Source organism: Engystomops pustulosus, chromosome 5 (genome assembly GCF_040894005.1).
Source record: "Engystomops pustulosus chromosome 5, aEngPut4.maternal, whole genome shotgun sequence".
NCBI classification, from domain to species: Eukaryota; Metazoa; Chordata; class Amphibia; order Anura; family Leptodactylidae; genus Engystomops; species Engystomops pustulosus.
The window spans coordinates 100967041-100988803 of NC_092415.1; the positions used below are offsets into that span (position 1 = coordinate 100967041).

General features: G+C 39.0%; 1 protein-coding gene across 2 annotated transcripts in view; it reads left to right on the forward strand.

Moving 5' to 3' along the window:
* LOC140133101 (cadherin-18-like) overlaps positions 1-21763 on the forward strand; it is a 332044-nt gene that overhangs the window by 186152 nt on the left and 124129 nt on the right. For both annotated transcript variants that reach the window (XM_072152759.1, XM_072152760.1), the window contains exon 4: positions 8059-8178. In XM_072152759.1, the coding sequence (XP_072008860.1) occupies positions 8059-8178 (120 nt within the window). The remainder of the gene's footprint in view (positions 1-8058; positions 8179-21763) is intronic.

Sequence of the window (21763 nt, forward strand, 5' to 3'; positions counted from 1 at the left end):
CAGCCTCTGGATTTTCATGAGTAAATTTTTGCAGGCTGTAGTGCAATTCTATCTCGGGCAGGCCTGGTGTGGAATTGTATGCTGCCACAGTCACCCTGCCAAATACATCAGGAGGCTGGAATTTATCATGCAATGGCATAGTTAAGTCTGATACTCAAAACACACTGTCCAGCTTCACGATACAAAGATCCACTTGCATTTTTTTCGTAGAAACAATTATTCTTTATTGTCACCTTTTTAAATATAGTTAAAACCGCATTACTATATGTAAGAAGTTGACAATAAAGAATAATTTTTTCTACGAAAAAAACGCAAGTGGATCTTTATATCGTGAAGCTGGACAGTGTGTTTCGAGTAAGTAGTAATCCAAAGGAGGCTGGATAAGAGGTCCGTGCTCGATCGATCCACAAGGGTGCAAAATCAACACTCCAGGTGAGCTGACATAACCATTGCTATAGACATAGTTAAGTCTGATACTTTGATAAAAAAAGGACAGTATGGCATACTTTTCTACTTTCTAGGATATTTTCTGTCAATGTAAGAAATTCTAGCAGATTACACCTTCCTACGCAACAAGGCTCAGTTCACACCTGTGTTTAGCAGGTTCTGTAGCCCCTTCCATTATGAAATGTGTACAGTAAAGCAGCTTACATCTTTTTTTCAGCATTATAATGAAATTGTAACATGAGGCAATCTTCCATTCATTGAAATCAATGGGGAATAGATTCCAAGAGTGTAACTGAAACATCTGATGCAATTATGAATTCAACCTAACAACCAAAATGTGATATCTAAGTAAAAAGAAAGTGTGCCTTTGGGGTGTACAAACAGTGGCGTAAAAATAATGGATGTTAACATCTCCCCAATTATAAAAAGTTAAAGTTAAAACAATTTACAATTTGAAAGTATGGATAAGACACATAAAAGGGGCATTTATCCATTTATCACGGAAAGTATGATATATTTAATTTCCGCCTTTCTCGCCTGGATTAGTGGTGTCCTGACTTAGTACAGTGTTAATAAATCTGCTCATTGTGAAGAATCAACCAAATGATCAATGGCATTTAACACATTTTACTACTATTTACTATGGTCGTAGCTTTGTGGATAAGGGGTCTGGATTTGTATGGGTGGCCCTGATTAACCCCATAGTGCAATAAGACGTTCCCCTACGTCTTGTTGCGCACTGGGGAGTATGAAGAAGGCTCACTGGCTCAGCCCTCTTCATACTCACCGGGTGTTTGCTTCACAATGAAGCTAATGCTTGTCACTAACACCCGCGATTGATGCTAGCACTGATAGCGGGTGTTAACTCTTTGATCACTGCTGGCAAAGCTGCCGGCGGCATTAATGAGCCGGCGGCACGTGGGTGCCAACATCTTCACCCAGATCGTCGCTCCCCTTGACATCATCTGGAAGCGGTGATCCATTGCCATGACAGCCTCGGGTCACACAAAGATCCGAGGCTAACATGATCTTGGCTATCTATTACAATGTGTGATTTGCACATCATAATGGATGGTATGCAAAATCCCCATATACTGCCATACTGTAGTATGGCAATATATGGTAGGATCAATCAGATAACCTAGGGTTAAAGTACCCTAGGGAGTCTGAAAAATTGTAAACACATTAGGTATCGAAAATAGCGCCCAAAGTCGCAAATTGCATTTTTTTGCCATTTTGAAAAATATAACAAAATTCCATAAAAAGTGATCAAAAGGTCATACAGTCCTAAAAATAGAAGCATTAAAAACGTCATTAAAAGTCGCAAAAATAACACCACCCACATCTTTTTTTTTACAGGAGGTTTTAATTTTTGTAAATGTATGAAAACATTATAAAACCTATACAAATTTGGTATCCCAGTGATTGTATTGTCCCAATGAATGAAGTAGACATGTCATTTGGGGCACACAGTGAAAGCCGTAAAATCCAAGCTAACAAGTAATGGCGCAAATGTGTTTTTTCATCATTTTAACTGCATTCAGATTTTTTTTCCTGCTTCCCAGTATACAACATGGAATATCCAATACCATCAAAATGAAGTGCAATTTGTTATGCAGAAAACAAGCCCATACACAGCTCTTTACATGGAAACATAAAAAAGTTATAGATTTTTGAAGGTGGGGAGTGTAAAATAAAGACGCAAAAGCAAAAAAGGGCCTGGTCCTTAAGGGGTTAAGTATGATATAGCATTTACTAAACTAAGTAATAAATAGGTAGGGTAACAATAGACTAGATTTATCTTAATGGATGTTACTGGATGTTGAGTTTTGTGCAGTTTAAAACTGTCTACTCTATTGGGATACTGTTCAACTTTGAGAAAGTAATACTAAATCTGCCCAGTGTGTTTCCCAAAAAAAACTATAAAACTAAGTAGATTTCAGTACTAGATGTATAAGTTCTTTTATTTAATATTTTGCCTTAGGCATTTTGCTGCAGCCTGGAAATATGCAGGTTAAGAAAAGTTTTAGCTCCTTTTCTTGTTTTACTGCACAACTGAGATATTCCATACCCTTAAGATTCGCGATTTTTGCCACTGCACTAATAACAGTTTTATGACTACTTTCTTTTGAGTTAGTGCCACAATTATATTGAATATTCAAGATGATGTCTCATCAGTGCTTTCGAATGCTGAAAACTATTTCTCCTCTGAGTATATGCCTTTTTAACACATCATAAGATTCTACTGACTATAAATGCTGCAAGCTGGCATTCATGATATTGCAAAGTCTATGATCAACAAATATGTGTAGAAGAGTGTACTTACCCATTTCAATTGATAAAGTGACAATATCAGGTTTTGCATGACTTTCAAACTGAATCATATCAATTTCAAAACATGTTTTGGTCCTATAATACAGTAGAATTGCAGCTGACTATGTCAGGATGTATTGTCTTTTTAGCTTTCATTTTTTATATTCATATTGAATTGATGTACATTTCTCTCCTTATTTGGTTGGATGAAAAAATGGCTAATACGACAATTTTGACATCAGCAAAAGCATGAAAGGCTTGTATTTTGCAAGTGAAAAGGTTAACTGTTGGTTGAAAGACGTTTCTAAATACATATTTATTTCTATCCGCCTTGATATGTGTTCATAAGCTAAATCTGATATTTACTTTTTAAGCAGATCATCTCCAATAAAGCTTGTGCTGATATGTTCTTCTGAGTAAGAAGGTTATTGATGAGTACTGTTTGAAAAAATTTGGTCTTCTCAAGTGATTCTTCTGTAGAAGGTTTTGTTTATTTATTTAACCCCCTAAGGAACACACCATTTTCCTTTTTTGCATTTACCATTTTCACTCCCTGTGTTTAAAAATCCAGAACTTTTTTATTTTTCTGTTTAGGAGGGCTTGTTTTCTTTTTAACAAATTGTACTTCCTAGTGACAGCCTTTTATATTTCATGCCGTGCAATGAGAAGTTGGAATAAATTTCCAAATGTGATGAAATTGTAAAAAAAAAATGCATTTGTGCCATATTCTTGTGGATACAGTTTTATGTCTTACACTGTGCACTCCAAATAATACCCATACTTTATCCCTTGGTTGGTTGGTACGATCACTCGAATACCAAATTTTTACAGCTTTTATGTTTTTATTTTTTTCTACTTTTTTACTACTTTTTAGATCTTTAGGTCTGATAATTTCTACCATATACGGGAATATTACAGTATATGGAGAATTTGCTAGATATATAGATTTCAGGCTGCCATGGGAATGGTTCGCTCCTTGATGACATCACGAGGAGAGCTGATCTGACCCAAGCCACCACCGGCTTCAATGGGAGCAAGTACAGAGTTAACTCATGAAATCGGCGCTAGCACCCATCGCGTGTGTCAGTGGTGGGTGTTGGCTGCATAATAAAAATGTTTTGTTTATACTTACATAAGTAAAAGGAATAACATTTTAAACTATTAGCAAGAAATCTGGTTTGGGACCATGAAAATCATGATAATGATTATGACTCACTATTGGGGACATTTTGTAACAATCTTCTCTAGAATAATGATTTTTGTATGCTGAAGCATAGAAATAGTGTGGTGTCACATTAAGCAGCATAGTTGGATTATTACTTGCATAACTGCATTTCTTGTAAATTGTTTCACTTTTCTTCTTTTACATTTTTTTTAAGTAAAATGTTTTCTTCTTCTAAACTCTTTTTTAAGTAAAATGCAAATATGATGGGTGAATATACATCAAGAGGGAGGTTCAAGATGGGTCTAATGTGAAAGTATAGCAGCATACACTATTGTGGCAGGTTATTATGTGGAGCTTGGCACAGTCTCCATTGGAATAGTCACCCATGATTGCATAACACCAGAAATGTCATATTTGTCTAGATGTATTTATATAGTTTGGATGCTTATTTACTATATTATTTCTACATAATTATTATTTAACATCTGATTCATTTGGCAATTATGACATACTCAGAGTTGGCTAATTTGAATGCAATTTCAGATTTGCATTCTGAGTTCATCTGAAATATATATACTTGGGTAAAAGGAAAGTACACCACCTTTTGCTTTTCAATGATCAATTGTTACCTTGCTTTTTTGTATATATACACTCACAGGCCACTTTATTAGGTACACCTGTAAGCCAATCACATGGCGGCAACTCAGTGCATTTAGGCATGTAGACATGGTCAAGACAATCTCCTGCAGTTCAAACCGAGCATCAGTATGGGGAAGAAAGGTGATTTGAGTGCCTTTGAACGTGGCATGGTTGTTGGTGCCAGAAGGGCTGGTCTGAGTATTTCAGAAACTGCTGATCTACTGGGATTTTCACGCACAACCATCTCTAGGGTTTACAGAGAATGGTCCGAAAAAGAAAAAACATCCAGTGAGCGGCAGTTCTGTGGGCGGAAATGATGCCAGAGGTAAGAGGAGAATAATGGGCAGACTGGTTTGAGCTGATAGAAAGGCGGCAACTGTGTGATGCCATCATGTCAATATGGACCAAAATCTCTGAGGAATGCTTCCAGCACCTTACCCGTTACTAGCATGGTGTTCCTAATAAAGGGGCCGGTGAGTGTATGTATATATATATATATATATATATATATATATATATATATATATGTAAATCCTAGAATTACCCCTAGTTAACTAAATTTGACTATCTTCTATATATGCTTGACCATGCAGGAAATCTACCAATCAAATCAAGGGGAACTTACTCACAGATCCAGGCACCATGACTATGGAAATAGTCTTTTAGTCTTATATTTCTTATCATGGCTTCCTTCCTTCTAAAATCAACTTTTAAATTATGCTACTGGAGTAGTTCTAAGAGCCATTCCATGCTGTAGATTCACAGACTGATACTGTGTGCAAGGAGCACTTATGAGGGAGTGGGGACTGTGAATCTGGAGGGACTTTGTTAACACAACTATAGCCCTTCAGGCTCATTAGCATAGTTTAAAAAGTTGATGTTAGAATAAAGTCTTCCAGATTTATCCATGTTTGATTTTGATGGTAGATTTCCTTTAACTTATTATAACACCTAATTGTCACATGGTTAAAGTTACTTTTTTAGTTATTTTGACTACCAAATCCTGTAACTGCAATATGTAGATGAAAGGGAGAGTTGTGTGAACATGCCTGGCATTATATGTTTATGTACAGTAAATATTGCCCTGTTTACTACTGACTTTCTGAGGATAAATTTTTTACTGTCTAACAACATAGCAGAACATTTAAAAATGTAAAAACATTTGGCGACTTTCGTACTATGACTTGTTTAATAGTTTGAATAATACTAAAAATGTAGAAATGAAATAGATTAAATGTGTGACTTCTGATTTTAGAAAATGATTCTGTTTGAAAACCACAAACACAAATTCCCACTTGCTGACCACCACATAACTATAAAAATTAATATGGTCGGCAAGAATCTACTCAATGTACACTATTCACAAAGTATGCAAACCCTTCCCTATTAAAATGTAAATATTAAAATAATAGTATTTTTACAGAGCAAAATGTGTAAAAAAAATATATAGTAAAAAATGATAATTAAAAATACAATTCTGACCAATCACCAAAGTCTTTAGCCTTGCCTCAAACTTAAACAATGAATAGAATATTGACACTGTATGCTGTATTCCTTTTTTCAATTTCACAGTTTTTTAAATTTAAATCAATATAAATAATTTAAATATTTTACTGAAAGCTCATTACAGGTCCTCTTCCCTCTCCAGGTCCTGTGTAGCAGCACATGAAGAGATGGGTCCACATGATCTGCCCATGTACACACTATGATGAGGCATTGTCACCACCTGATGATATCATGGTGTATGCACTGGAAAGTGCGTGGACCCATATTTGTCTGCACTGCTGCACAGGATGTGGAGAGTAAAGAGTAGTTGCAGGAAGCATTGGAGGTAAGTATTGAGTTATTTTTATGACAAGGTTCTGCTCTTATTAGTGATTGGAGGCTACTGCTGGACAACTGATTAATGAAGGGAAGGCTGCAACTGGACATTTAATTAATGAGTGGAGGTTGCTGCTTTACATTTCATTTATAAGGGGATGCTGCTGCTGGACATTTCATAAGTGATAGGAGGCTCCTGCTGGACATTTTATTAATGAGCGGAGGCTGCAAACATTTTATTAGTGAGGGACAGCTGCTGCTTGCCTCAATTAATGTAATTTTATTAGGATCTATATTGAAATTTACCAGCAGCTACCCCATTTCCCAACCTAGGCTTATACTCAAGTTTACCCAATTTTCCCTATTTTCTCAATCTCACCCCGCTTCTCCAAGACTTATAACTCTACTGTCATAGTTTAGTCTCTTCATGTTTTATCTTTCAAATTCCCTTTCTTACAATCCCTTATTGGCTAATTATTTAGTATTGAATAAGGTTTAGAATATCAACTATGACAAACAAGGCTATACATAGCCTTTCCGTTCCTCAAATTACATCTCTGACTTAATCTCTCAATACATTTGATCCTCATAAAAACTCATGAATATCATAATCATTTTGTTTAAAAATGAAAAGGCTAACAGCAAAGGGTATCTTATGTTAGAAAAGTCTCTGAAACGACAAATTATCACAGGATGCCTTTTGTTGGTATCTCCAAGAAACATGTGTAATCTTTGGAACCTGGTAATAAAGATGAATGCCGTCCCAGGGAAATGAAACATTGCATGCTGCTAATAAAAATGTGGATAATACATAAGTGTGCTTGGACTTTGTCTTGCACTTCCTTGATTGTTCATACAGAGTATAATGAAATTGTAATACAATATGATTCCGATGTCTACATATTTGCTAATATACTCTATGGGGGATATTTATCAGGACCTCTGCGCACCGCCAGTGGCGCAGAGGCCCTGAAATAATCGCAAATGCTAGCTTATTGCTAGCTTTTGCGATTATTTTTCTCAATCCGCCACCTTCACGCCAGTGGGGCGTGAAGGGGCGTGAAGGGGCGTGAAGGGGCGTGAAGGGGGGGCGCGGCTATACGTGAAAAGTCGCCGGTTGCGTTTTTTTCTACGCCAGGCCCTGCCTGGCGTAGGAAAAACGCTGTGCAGCTGGCAGCCCGATACATGAAGAGGCAGAAGCCTCATCATGAATCGGGCTGCGAATTTGCAGCGGCGGGGCTATCATACGCTGGCGCACGAGCGCCAGCGTATGATAAATATCCCCCATTGTCCATGTTAGTAAATTTAGGAGACTTTTACGTACTTTAACATTATTCTATTCACATGCATGCACCCATTGCATTTGCTAAGAAGCCATTACTATGTCACTAGTATGTCTGTAATCCACTGCAAAACAAAACATACACCTTAATGGTAAATGACTCAAACAAACATAAAATATAAATGAGTGTTAGAAACCTTTATACTGCCTACAGCATTCTGTTTGTTTCTACTTTATATAAAAAGCTATTTACATGAGTTGAATATCCTGTTCATGCTCAGATGCAAGGTAATTGTATGGTTGACACATAATTTATATGGCAAGAAATGAAACAGTACTATTCGAGGTTTGCATTTAAGCCTTACATGTAACTATCTTCTTTCACATGTAGGTACCTCTGTTATTCAAGTGACAGCTACAGATGGCGATGACCCTACATATGGAAACAGTGCCAGAGTTGTTTACAGCATACTTCAAGGTCAACCATATTTTTCTGTGGATCCAAAAACAGGTAGGCATGTCAAGTATAGAAACATGAGTTATAAATATATTGCACAAAATGTAGTGCTGCCAATAGTGAATCTTTCACTATTGAATGCATCTATCTATCTATCTATCTATCTATCTATCTATTTATCTAACTCCAAAAATAGGCAGCACTATGAAGTAAAAAAATCAAGGGTGAAGTTTTATTATATAACTTCACCCTTGATTTTTTTACTTCATTTTGGAGTGTTGCCTATTTTTGAAATTGTTAAATGAGATTCTGTAGCCACGGATCCTACGGCTCTGCACCACCTTCTAATTTTGTTGTGCTGCTCTGGATTTTCCCATACATTATCTATCTATCTATCTATCTATGGAAAGTCTAAGCAGCACAACAGGTGATACATCAAGGGTAGGTGCACGCTGATGAGCAGATTCTTTTAGCTTCTCTTGTATTGAAGGAGAAAGGGTAGGGGTGTGAGGCAGAGAGCACTGCAGACACAGGCACTTCCTAGTTCATTAGCATGCTTCTTCACTGTTCTCAGCCTCATGGAGAGAAGAAATCAGAGGCTCTACAAACAATATAAGCTCTGTAAGAGGCGGAGGCAGCCTATCAGTGCTGACTGGCAGCGGAGATGAGTTTGTCATTGTATCTAATATATATATTTCATTACTTTGATTTGTCTCATCTCTTTTTTTCTATGTGTCAGATACGAGTGTTCAGATGCTAACTGAAGGTGTAGTTAAAACCTGTACAATGATAATCTAAGCACATTTTCGGTACACAGCATCTCATAGCACAGAAGAATCATGGAGTGTCTGCTTAGCCAGTGCTTGCTCACATTCTGGATTCTTACACTGACCTGTCTATGGAGTGATAGGACCAAAAGCAGCAATGAAATTGGCTAAAACCACATCAAGTTATTTGTCACTTTACTTGAGAAAGGTGCTTCTAGAGCCGAATGTTGCTGTCACACAGTATGGAATAAAAAGAACCACTTATTTTGCATTAGATTCCGGTCACTGGTGTTGGCTTATGTCATCGTCTGCAGTGGTCCAGTGGGTCCACTACCCTAGAAGCCTGACATCTATCTACCTGTCTATCTATCTTAAGCTATAATAAAATAAAGAATCAGTACTTCAAGAATTTCAATAGCCAAAAAGTTGCTAAGTGAGTATTTGTGGCCAGATCCCAGCCACAATTACAGCTGTTTGAATAGGGCCTTATTCTGATTTCAAATTTTAGCCAAGCATGAACTACTGTAAAAAATTAGATACATTTTATACAGTGCAGTCTATACTACAGTTTATAGTACCAAAAAATAGTACATTTGTTTAATTGATAACTTTTTTCTGTTTAGTAATCAGTAAGTAGAGGATAACATATTCTAACCTTGGGTAATTGCTAATGGATAATTTGTTTGTTAAAAAGTAGATATAAAATAAATGAAGAATTATAGAACAAAGTTAAGTAATTGTTTTGTGGGATGAAAATAACCATGTTTTGTATAGCTATTCTATATAGCAAAATTTAATAGTTTTATAGACAGCAACAGTAACAGTCTAAAATGGAAGACTAAACTAGAAGATTTCATACTTCAGTTTTTTCAGTTGGATAAGTATACAATATAATAGAAAAACCTTGCTTTTGTGTGAAAACATAGGATTACAGGGTCTCAACAAGGTCATCCACCTGCGGATGAGACCATACTAATCTGATTGTATACAGCTCTAAAACATCTGTGTGCACCCTGAGAAAAATAAACCAAAAGAAAGTTCAAAGTTCATTAAAGTAATATATAATGTATAATGCATGCAATCATATTTGCTGAAGGTTCACCATGTATTACAGACATGTATTTAGTAAGTAGTAAAAAAACAATAAAAATTTAACTGCTGCCATTTACTTGTACTTAAATATTGTAAGAAGTTATTACTATTTTATATAGGAAACTTTGCAGATTGTTTACAGATTTTCTGTGGGAAAAATGTATATATTTATCTTAAATGTAACACATATCACTTTAACACAAGGCAAAAACTGAATAGTGGTGGGCATGTTGAGGTACAGTCTTAAACTGTTACTCAAGGATGTAGACACAACAACAATAACAATAGTAGTAAATATGCATGTGCATCTCAGTCTCTCTCAGCTTCTGGCTCCTTGCAATCTGGTGTGACTTAAAGGAAAGCCACCATCAAAAGCCAGCCTGATAAACCAGGGACACCTATATATTCAGACACCATGACTATGGGAACCTTCTTATTTTAGTTACCCATGGATTCATTCCTTCTAAAATAACATTTATTTAACATAAATTATGCTAATGATCCTGAAGGGCTCTGGGAGTGTTTCCAGTGACTCATTTTGCTGGTTGATACAATGAACAAACCATGTCTCCCTCTCCTCCTGCTCTCCTCCCTCCTCCCTATGAAAACATCCGCCAGAGCCCCTCAGTCTCATTAATATGAATTTAAAAGTTTATCTTTAGAAAGAATGAGGCCATGAATAAAAAATATAAGATTACCACAGTCATTGTCCCTGGATCTATGAGTAATTGTCCCTGGTTTATCCTGAGGGATTCTAATGGTACATTTTGTTTAAGCCTCTTTACAGCTTACTCAGCCGTGGGAGTTAAATTTCAATTCTTTCAACTTAAAAGTGCTACTTTATCTCTTATAATGTACATGAAAGCACCTTTTCTAGACATTCTCTATGGGACTTGTCTCCCTTTGCACCTGGCAGAGGTAAATAGTTGGTAGACTTATAGAATCTTAACATCCCCACTCTTAAGGGAAATCTACCATTTGTTTTTATGCATTGTGAACCAAACATACCTTGAGAATGCTGTAGCTACACTGATGCAGAAACATATCTTGTTCAATCCCTGATCTGAATGGTTTTGCTCAAACTCCAGACTGGCTGCAGTATGTAGCTGCAGTATGTAAACAAATTACACAAAGCTTCCTGAACTGTCCAAATGGAACTAATTATGATGACTCATACACAGCAGTTGGGGGATGGAAAAGCGATTGATTACTTCTGCCTTTCAGGAACAACACAGTGAAGCAGTGCATAAATAGGGCAAGAGTAGAAGCGCTGGAGCAGCCACAGGAGTGACAGAGCCTCAGTTTTTTCAGCAAAATCACTCAGGGATTCAACAAGATATATTTCTGCATCATTCTCAAGGTATATTTGGTTTATAATGCATCAAATCAAGTGGTAGATTTCCTTTAAATACCTATGGGTATTCTGGTCTGCATTCTATGTTATCTTCCATTTATACCACATAGGGACACTAACACACAATGGGGCACATTTACTTACCTGGTCCCTGCACGATCCCCGAGGTGCATTAGATTGTGTACCCGAGATCCTGCATGTGTTGCTTCCCCACTCAGGTCTGCCGGATCTTCCTCCCGGTGTATGTGAGTGTATGTCTTTCAACACAATTTGAATTTTAAATCCAGCGCTTAGTCCGAATCATTCGGGTTGTCCGAGGGCCACGCCCCCGATTTGTGTCGCATGAAAGACGGCGCGAATGCACCAAAATCTGATCGCATGCTCCAAAAACCCCTGTTAATTGTGGTGCAAAATAGTCGGGAAACCCGACGGAAATGTGGTCCGTGGACCCTTAGTAAATGTGCCCCAATGAGTTGAACCTGGTTCCAGACAAGTTAGTTGGTACAGTTGAACATAAAGTAGTAAAATACTTAAACTAGAAGATTTAATAAAGTAAAGTATAACTAATTACTATATTTCATGCATGTACAAAGTGGAGGGGGTTCTTCTACACCATCAAACCACATTTGGCTAAATCGGTCCATGGCAAATTGTGTATGTAGATCTTTGTATTTTTTATTTTGGTTTTTAATTTAATTTGTCATTTTTGGTTTTCTGTCTTTTAAGAACCATTAAATATTTCAGGAATGGACTAGGCCATTGCTAATCCACATTGCTGACCACTGTCGATTCTCCTGCAGCATGATAACATACTGACATTACTCCCCTGATGAAGGTTATACTGTTTATGGCACTGGAAACGCGTCGGGAACGCTGTTGGAATTGGACCCATAGGGCTTACTAGGGTAATTCTTTGACTAGGGATTACCTGGGACCGTCCTTGTAAGGACGGGAGCTATATTTGGGGTACCAGGGCGAGTGGAGTACGGGGCACACTAGGGATAGTGTATCCATCCTTCTCCTGACCGTGATGTGCCTGAGATTCATTATCAACAACCCTCGTCATCTCCTTCTTCTGGATGGGTGAGATCTGAACATTTTTACCCTTCGTAATGATAATGCATTACCCTATTCAGAGTCTATAGTTTTGATGCTGTTTGTGTTTGCACAAGGACCTACCTGCTTCCTTTACAGCATGGTATTACGTATTTATCAGGAATCTGAGTTCATACACTCTATGCTGTTTGTGTTTGCATAAAGACTTGGATGGTTACTATACCCTTTTAGAATCACTTCACTCTTCAATTCCATGTACCATGCACTTACAGAGGCCAACTTCACCAAATAAGCGTGGCGGGAACCCAGCCTGACAAGGTAACATCTGTGCTACACTGACATCAGATGATTCCATAGATTACGATAGAACCTATTCTTTTAAACGCGAATACATGTAGAAACCCCAAAAGAGTGCAGAGAGTGTAAGGTGTAATTCTGCATTGACGTCATTTTACCCTGCATTTCATCCATCAGTGTGTGCTTTCAATCAGTCAATTATCCATTATCAGTATTGCTAAAGCCAAAAACAAACAGGAATGGATCCAAAACAGAGATGGCCAGTAAATGGGATATTTGCATGTCCTCTGTGTTCTGTATACACTCCTGCTTTTGGCTATCAATCCTCAGGCTTCTCATTCCTTCTGACAGATGAAATGAAGGGGAACAATGATACCGTGGCACAATGATACAGTGTGGAGGTGGCAGAAACCTGGTAAGCCACAGAGTGGCACAATGATGGTGTGGAGGTGGCGTCAGCAGCAGCAGGAGCCCACAGAGTGGGCCAATGATAAATTCCATGGTACGAATGGTAGGGGGTAGATGGAGCAACTGGCAGCAGATGTTTGGAATCAGGCAGGTGTCAGCATCACAATTGTAGCTGAGGCAGGTAGTTAGAATCCAGACCCAGTTCTCAACATTTGGGGGAGGCGTCATGGCTGATCTAATCTGATGGATAAGGCATTGATGAGTTGAAATCTGGGCCGATCCAAGCCTAATTCATCTTGACAAAGGTTAATCTCTCCACATTATGGGTGGAAAAGCGGGTTCTCCTTGGGGTAAGGATGGCCCCCACCGCACTGAACACCTGCTCTGATGCCACAGAGCAGGACAGCTTCTCTACTGCAAACTCCGCAAGTTGCATCCATGCATCAAGTTTGGCTGCTCAGTAGTCCAGGGGATCCTCTACCTGGGGTGGTAAAGTGCTATCCAAGTAGGCCACCACCTGCTGGTGCAGGGTCTTCTCCATGTCCTGCAGCTGCTGGTGGCGGCTGCCCTCCTCACTAGGTGGGGGAAGTAAGTTGCTAATTAAGGACTCCAGACTTAAAGGGAACCTGTCACCAGGGACCTCATTTTTCACTAAAGACAGATTGTAAAAGCCCATGACACCTGCAGTGCAAATCTGCCTTTCTGCCTTTTCTAAGCATTTGCATTACAATATATTTGTGTGTTATAACTTACCTTGCTCCCTGACAAAATCCTGGGGTAGTCACAAGGGTTGGGCTTTGGTTTAGATGCATTTAAAAAAACAACATGTGGCTTGTCTGTGTTACCCACTCCTCAGAGCTTGGCCCCCACCTTTGTGCTCCTGTACAGCTCCACCTCCTGCTTCTTCTCAGAGGTCACAGCCTGGTCAGCCTGACATCAGTGGGGGAGGGACAAGCTGTACAGGAGCACAAATATGGAGACAGCCTGCAGCTCAAACAGGTCACATGTTGTTTTTGAAATGCATGCAAACCAAAGTTCAGCCCCTGTGACTACCCCAGGATTTTGTCAGGATGCAAGAGTAAGTTATAACACAAAATTATATTGTAATGCAAATGCTTAGAAAGGGCAGAAAGGCAGATGTGCACTGCAGGTGTCATGGGCTTTTACAATCTGTCTTTAGTGAAAAATTAGGTCCCTGGTGACAGGTTCCCCTTAAACTGCTGCTCATGGAGCTGCTACTGCTTTTACACCCCATCTCCCCACAGCACCTGTGGCAGTAGAATGTGTGCGATCACTGCCAGGAATCTCCCGGTCAGACCTGACAGAGGATGGACAATGGCACACAAAGGTAGTGGCCCACTGCTTTTAAGTATTTCTCTATAGTACACCAGTTGTTCCTCCCTCTCAGCAGCTGGAGAAATGTAACCCAATTTTGACCGGTAGGGAGGCTCCAAGAGGGTGGAGAGCCAAAAGTCATCCCTATGCCGGATGTTGACTATTTGGCTGTCACTAGGTAGGCAAAGCAGCATGCTGTGGGCTATCTGCTCAAGTGACTCTGAGGGACTCCAGGCCTCCATCTCCACTGATGGTATTACCATCTGCCTGGTATTCTACGTTTTCAGGATGCTCCTCCTCCTCCTCTCTTGTAACCTGAGTGGAAAAAACACTGATTTCACCAGACTGTGCTTGTGCTCCCATGTCCTACTCCACCTCCAGTTCAGCTCCCACCGGACTCAGGTGGCCATGAGATGTAGTCTCCACTTCTACAGTGCCCTGACCAGACAGATTTTTCAGCATGAGTTCCTGGACATGAAGCAGTGGAATGACGTTACTCATCCCGCAGTCCTAGCAACTGACAAATAGCGTGGCCTCTTCAAAGAGTCTGAGCAAACGGCAGGTGTCACCATAGTTCCATTTTTCAGTTGTCACGGAGAAAGCCACAGATTAATTTCTGATTGTTTCATTCACACAGGCAAACCAGGTGTAGAATTGCGTGACACCGCTGTGCCCTGCACATGTGGTATGATGGAGCAGCACTTAGACTTGTGGAGGCTAAGGTGGTGGTGGAGGAGGAGGAGGTGGACACTGGTGCAGGAGCAGCAGTTTGACAACGTGGAGGCGAAAGTGGAGTCTCTTGTTCCAGTTGTTGGTGTGGCTGGGCTGGAAGCACATTCACCCAGTGGGCCATAAAGGACATGTACTGGTCCTGACCATAGTTACAGCTCCACACTTCCACGCTGCCGTGCCCCTTTGAAGAAACCGATAAGCTCAAGGACTTGCCCACCTTCTGTTTGTGAAGGGATGGCACTGCCTTTTTGGGAAAAAAATTGCGGCTTGGAACTCTCCAACTCGGTTTACCGCAAACCATTAGTTCTCTGAAGAGTCCACGACTTGGAAAGGGAGGGACTGCAGTACCAAGAACTTGGATAGGAGCATGGTCACCTTCTGCACCTTAGGATGGCTGGACGCATACAGTTGTCTCTTTGTAATGGACTTTTTCAACGACTGCTGGCGCCATGCGTAGCGAGGAGCAGGAGCAACTGGATCGGGAGATGATGTGAAAGACAAACAGCTCCCTTTGCAGAGGTGCTGGAGTCTTGACTGGCTGAAATGGCATGTGTGCCACTAGGTGCTGCTGCTGTTGCTGTGGCAGCAGAATGAAACTCCACATCTGTTCTACGTTTCTCCCAGGCCGTTGGATGGTGATGCTGCATGTTATGACGCAGGGCCATTGTGCCAACATCAGCTCCATGGCCACCCTTCACTTTCTGCCCATAGATTCTTCATATACACATGCTCGGCTCCTATGGTGTCTTAACAAAAACTGCCACACAACCGAAATGGTGATTTTACCTCATACACTCTGCAATGAGTGACTTATACTGCTGCCTCGCTGAGCCCCTCTGCCATTGCTCACTTGGACCTGCGAATCAGGAATTGTACCCTGCAGCCATTTGTCTCCTGTCCTCACACTGCTGCCACCCTGCTGCCTCACGCCCACAGTAGTGACTTGCTGCCTGCTCCATTGCCTGAAGCGCAAGCTGACACTATCTTAACCCAATGATGATTGGCTACATCATCGTCAATTTGTGTTCCCTGTCACTGCTATTCTCCTCAATGGTGTCAGTATGCACAGCCTGCCTACTGCACAAAGCAGTGGATGTCTGCCCCACCTCTTCACTGCTAAGCAGCCGCTGACTGTCCTCAAACACTTCGTCTTTGCTGTATGGTAGTGCTGAGCCCAGACCACCAAGTAGTTCTCTGGCTGAGGGAAAAGAACATGACAGAGGCTTTTTGAGGACAGGTGAGGGCAGTTGACTTGTTCCTGGGCCATGCCAACTAATTGTTGTATCTGACAAACCCACAGACTCTTGGCTGGGGTTGTCAGATGTTATATTTGAGGAATTGGATGACCTAGTCAATCAATTAAAAACCTTTGGGTTGTTGATCAACAGACTGCCGCTAGATGACAACAGCAGTTCTGGCCTCAGAGTCACCCCTGCTGCGACATTCCTTACTGTGCGACCTCTGCCTGCTCCACCTGCCACCTTTCTGTCTGACATAGTGGTTACTCAACTATGTGGATTTGACACGTATTTCTTGCTTTCAACTTTAGCAACACAAAAAGTACGGGAATTTGCGTTACACAGATACGCAAATTGTGTGTGGATATTAAACAGATTGGCTCCAGTAACAAAAAGGAACTGCTATTTGGGGTATACAGATTCCCCTAAACTCACACCCTGGGATTGGAGCAGAAATCGCTACAGCAGTGTACAGTAGAAGCAGCAGGACACTACAGACAGGACAAATTCCACTTTGTTCGAATCGATTCGCCCATCTCTATTCAGCATATATTTCAACCGTCTTAAAAATTCATATAAAATATGGTTAAATTATGTAAATACATTAGATGAAAGCATGATGCAGTGTATTTTCAACAAGTACCCTTCCTCTCTGGTCACATCTTCTCATCTTTTTTGAATTGCTTCATCAATCCCAATTTAATGTGGGGAGGTGATAGAAGAACTCTGAAGGGAGGTACCCCAAAGTTCCTTGAAGAACAGAAAACAAGGTTATTTAGTATAACCATCTTATTGCCCAAGCAGCATGCACAAGACCTTAAAATCTCCACACACTTGCTCCAGAAAAGATGACTATTGTTTCTTCTCCTCTATTGGCTTTTCTGCCCTACACCTGCAAAATTACTAAAACCTGTGCCAGGAACTGTTTCCATCTTTTGAAAGCTGTAAATTAACATGCATGTTATACAAAACTATAGTATCAGAAATTGTAAGCAAGTATTAATACATCCAGCATTCACAGAAAACCTCTAGATATGAACCTTTTTCTATTATTTTTTACAGTCTGGTCACGTACTTTAACGCAAATGTCACATTTCCTTTATCTACATTGTCCTATTATATGCTCTGATATATTAACAAGAATAGACAATTTCATTTGTTGAAAGCAACCGGCACAAAAATTCTCCCAATATCTCCCTCCCTCGATTCTTTCTAATCTGATCAAATTAAATTGTTCTTTTGTTATTCATTCTCAGATATTTATCACGAATCCTGAAATCTACTCAGTTAACTTACAAATCTATATAACTCTACAATTGTTAAGCAAAAAAATCTAAAGTGAAAGGCTACACTGATAGATTATTTCTAACATAGTGTTCTTTCATTTCAATTAATAATGAATTTGGCATAAATTAGGACATTTCTATTTGGTGCTAATTATGATCTTTAAATTATTTAAGATTTCAAGGTTTCTTCTGCTGCTGTGTTGTAATTTCTTCCAATGGGGAAGAATTGAATTATGATTCAATTTTTCCAATGATAGGGATAGAACACTTTATCACTTCTGCATTATTTTCCTCAGAATATTTCTTGACACTCCTTGCATGGTATACTATCCATCTCATTGACAGCCTTTGCCATTTTCCTGTTTTGTAAATCTGTTTCAGTCCAGAACAAAATGTCAGCTTATCATATGACTGACTACTGGCAGAGACAAATGTAGATTTTACAGCCTGAAATCTACTCCGTGTACTGTGAGTACTCTGCATTATTAGAATCAAAAGATTTGTTATTCCTTGCACCAGTAATACATTATATAGTGTAATTTACTATATTTTTACTCTATTACTAGCCAATAATATTATCCTTATAAGAATTACACACTATAATATTGTGTATATCATATATTATTAAAATGTATGTTAAAATAGAATACTGAAATTAACATTGTTCCATCTAGCTTTTTAGCGTTTTAATCACATGTAACAATTGTTTGTCTAAACTCAAACAATTTAAGTTACAATTTCATAGAATTATCTCTGTAACATAAACATGATAGGTTTTATACTACACAATTAAATTACAATTTACATGTTGAGCAAAGCAAAGTTAAAGTTTTATTTTACTTGGGACCCACGGACTACGTCAAGCAGAACAACAAGAAAATGTACTCCATGTCAAGTATAAAAAGGTAAAAATCCCATGTAAAGAATGCAGATGTTCATGGTCATCAACTACATTTGCTGAGAAATGCTGTAAAGAAACGCAGTAATGTCAATCTCTTAAAGAATAGGTTACTCTTTGGTAATGGAAGTGTGAAAAATATGGAACACATGCTGTAGAGACTATCAGGGTTGTGGTTTCCCTGTCTCAACACTGGGGGTCATTTACTAAGGGCCCGATTCGCGTTTTCCCGATCTGTTACCCGAATATTTCCGATTTGCGCCAATTTCCCCTGAATTTCCCCAGGATTTTGGCGCAGGCGATCGATTGTGGCTCATCAGCAGTGGCATGCACACGACAGAAATCGGGGGGCGTGGCTGAACGAAAATCCGACGGATTTGGAAAAACCGCTGCATTTTAAAAAAAAATGTGTCGCGGAGCTTGCACTTACCTTCACTAGGAATAGGCCGGTGAACTTGAGTGCGTGCCGATGCTCTTCAGCGCAGCAGTGCCACCTGGTGGACGTCGGAGGAACTGCCTTAATGAATCCCGGCCAGACCCGAATCCACCGCAGAGAACGCGCCGCTGGATCGCGAATGGACCGGGTAAGTAAATCTGCTCCACTGTGTATCAATTCAAAGCATTGGGTGTGTTATAAACCCCATCCAACATATTTATAATGATACTCAAAAGTAAAAGAATGGATCTTTTTAAATGCTTGCTGTGACGCCTCAGAATATATATTGTCAGTATAACCTTTACATGCCAGACGTGTAAACCATAAACCATGACTTAAAACAGTTGTATTAAATACAGGAAATAATTCTTACAATTAGACTTATTTAACATGGACTTGTTTGTGCACATTCATTCCCTAAATTATTCAATATTGTCCAGTTTGAGTTACCGAAAACAATGGCTGTATTAAGCCCATAATAAAAGCGGATTTCAGCAAATGTTCTATGCTTTGAATTCTGAGCACAGGCTTCTTAAAAATTGAGCTTTATCTTAAGTAGGTCACTAAACTTAGAGTACAGTATAAACAGATCCATTTATCATCACTGAATATACATTTGAGGGCTGTTCACACAAAGGACAGGAAAACTTACTATTTGTATTGCATCATGAAATTTACAGTGCAGTCTTCTCATGGCCCTTAACTGAAACAGAAAGTAAAACATGCTAAAACAAATTGACACGTAACAAGGTTAAATGATATGTTATCTGTATCATTTGGTTGAAACACAGAATATCTTGGATCTCAAACCAGACTAAATTGTATGATTCGCTTAATCAAATTCCTTACTTTTGTTTTTTTTTTAAACAAGAGAACCACAAATATGTAGCACAAATATGATGTATTCAATTATATTTTTATGGACAAAAAATTAGTGAAGGAGTTTTAGGTATTATATTGCTTTGTGTTTTAAAAATAAAATAATAAACCCACCACAGAAATTTGGTACCATCACATCTGTAGTAACCTTGTCCGAACAGTTATAACATTAATATACCTGCATTGAAAAGGGTATAAAAATCAAAAGCTAATTAAAACTTTAGCTTTTGCTATTTTAGTGCTACCTACCTCCCAAAAAATAATGTAAATGTAATATGTAATTGAAAGCGGTCAAAAAGTCAGATGTACCCTATAAAAGTACAAATCTAATTGTTAACTTTTCCTACATTAACCTACATTAGCAGGATGCAGCCTGTTTGTACGTTAAGGCTCGGTACTTTTTTTTAAAATTTGACCAGTGTCTCTTCCTGTGGTAATTTCAAGATATCTCTGTGATTTGAGATAGTTTTCTTGTGAGACATTGTAGTTTATGTTATTTTGTGTCATTTCGGTGATCCGTTCCTTTTTTGGGGGGGTAAAAATTAAAAAAATTTTTAAAAAATTACTATTTTCAAAGTTTCAAATGTACAAAAAGTGATACCACAATTTTTTTGTTTTTATAGAAACCTTTTGCCATTGGTCTTCTTTGTATCCATTATTTGTTTTACGTTTCCATTTTTTTTTATGGATTTGAGAAGTTTTGAAATTTTAGTAGCAACTTCTCAGATTTTCTTGAAATTTGAAAAATGCGAACTTTTTGGTGATCAATTCAGTTTGGAAGTGCCCTATAAAGGCTTATGTACTATATACCCCCACAAGTAACACCATTTTATGAACCTAACATCTCAACCTATTCAAATCAGCATTTAAGAAGTCTGTTAACCCTTTAATTATTTTTCCGGAAGCATATGAAAATGGATTGGAAATTTTGAAATTTACATTTTTGATAACAATCTTTCTAATTTAGCCCTAAAATGGATACATTCAGAAGGAATTTGAGGTAAATATACATCCCTAATTTTTTGCCCTGCCTCTTCCGAGTACTGCAATACCAGACATGTGGATGTCAGCTGCTATTTCCCCACACAGCGATGTCCAGAACAGAGTTAACGTTACTGGGCATTTGGAAGGCCAATTTGGCTGCAAATATTTTGTGGTGCCACAGTGTAATTGATGAGCCCCTGAAGTAAAAGTACAATAGAAAAACCCCAAAAATGTCACCATTTCGGAAACTAGACTCCTCAAAGAATTTATTGGTGGTTGTGGTAAGCATTTTAACCCCCAAAACGCTGGCCAAAATCGAATGCAAAGTAAAGGGCGCAGAGTAAAAATTGCGTTTTTATCTAAAAAATGTCAATTTAGTGCCTCATGTACTGTACCCAACCCATGCCACTTTAGACAAGCACCACAAAAATCATTCTGCGGGTGGTCCCAAGTATGGCAATACCACACATGTGCCAAAAATTTACAGGCTGGGCACACGGCAGGGGTCAGGAAGAAAGAAGCACAATTTAGGTTTTCAAGCTCCGTTTTCACTAGATTGGTAATGGGGGGTGCCCCTACAATAGAAACCTCCAAGTAGTGACCCCATTTTGGAAAGGGCACCCCTCAAAGAATGCATGCATGCTTGTATGAGCATTTTAACCCCTAAGGTGCTGGCTCAAATGTAATACAAAGTGAGTAGTGCAGAGAAACAATTGTATTGCAATTTATCAAATATGCCATTGAAGTGACAAAAGTATTTTGCCCAACTCATGCCACTGGGGAAAAACACATCAAAAATTATTCTCCGGGTTAGCCCGGTTAGGGCAATACCCCATCGGAGGCAATAATCTGTAGGATGGAGACACGGCAGGGCTCA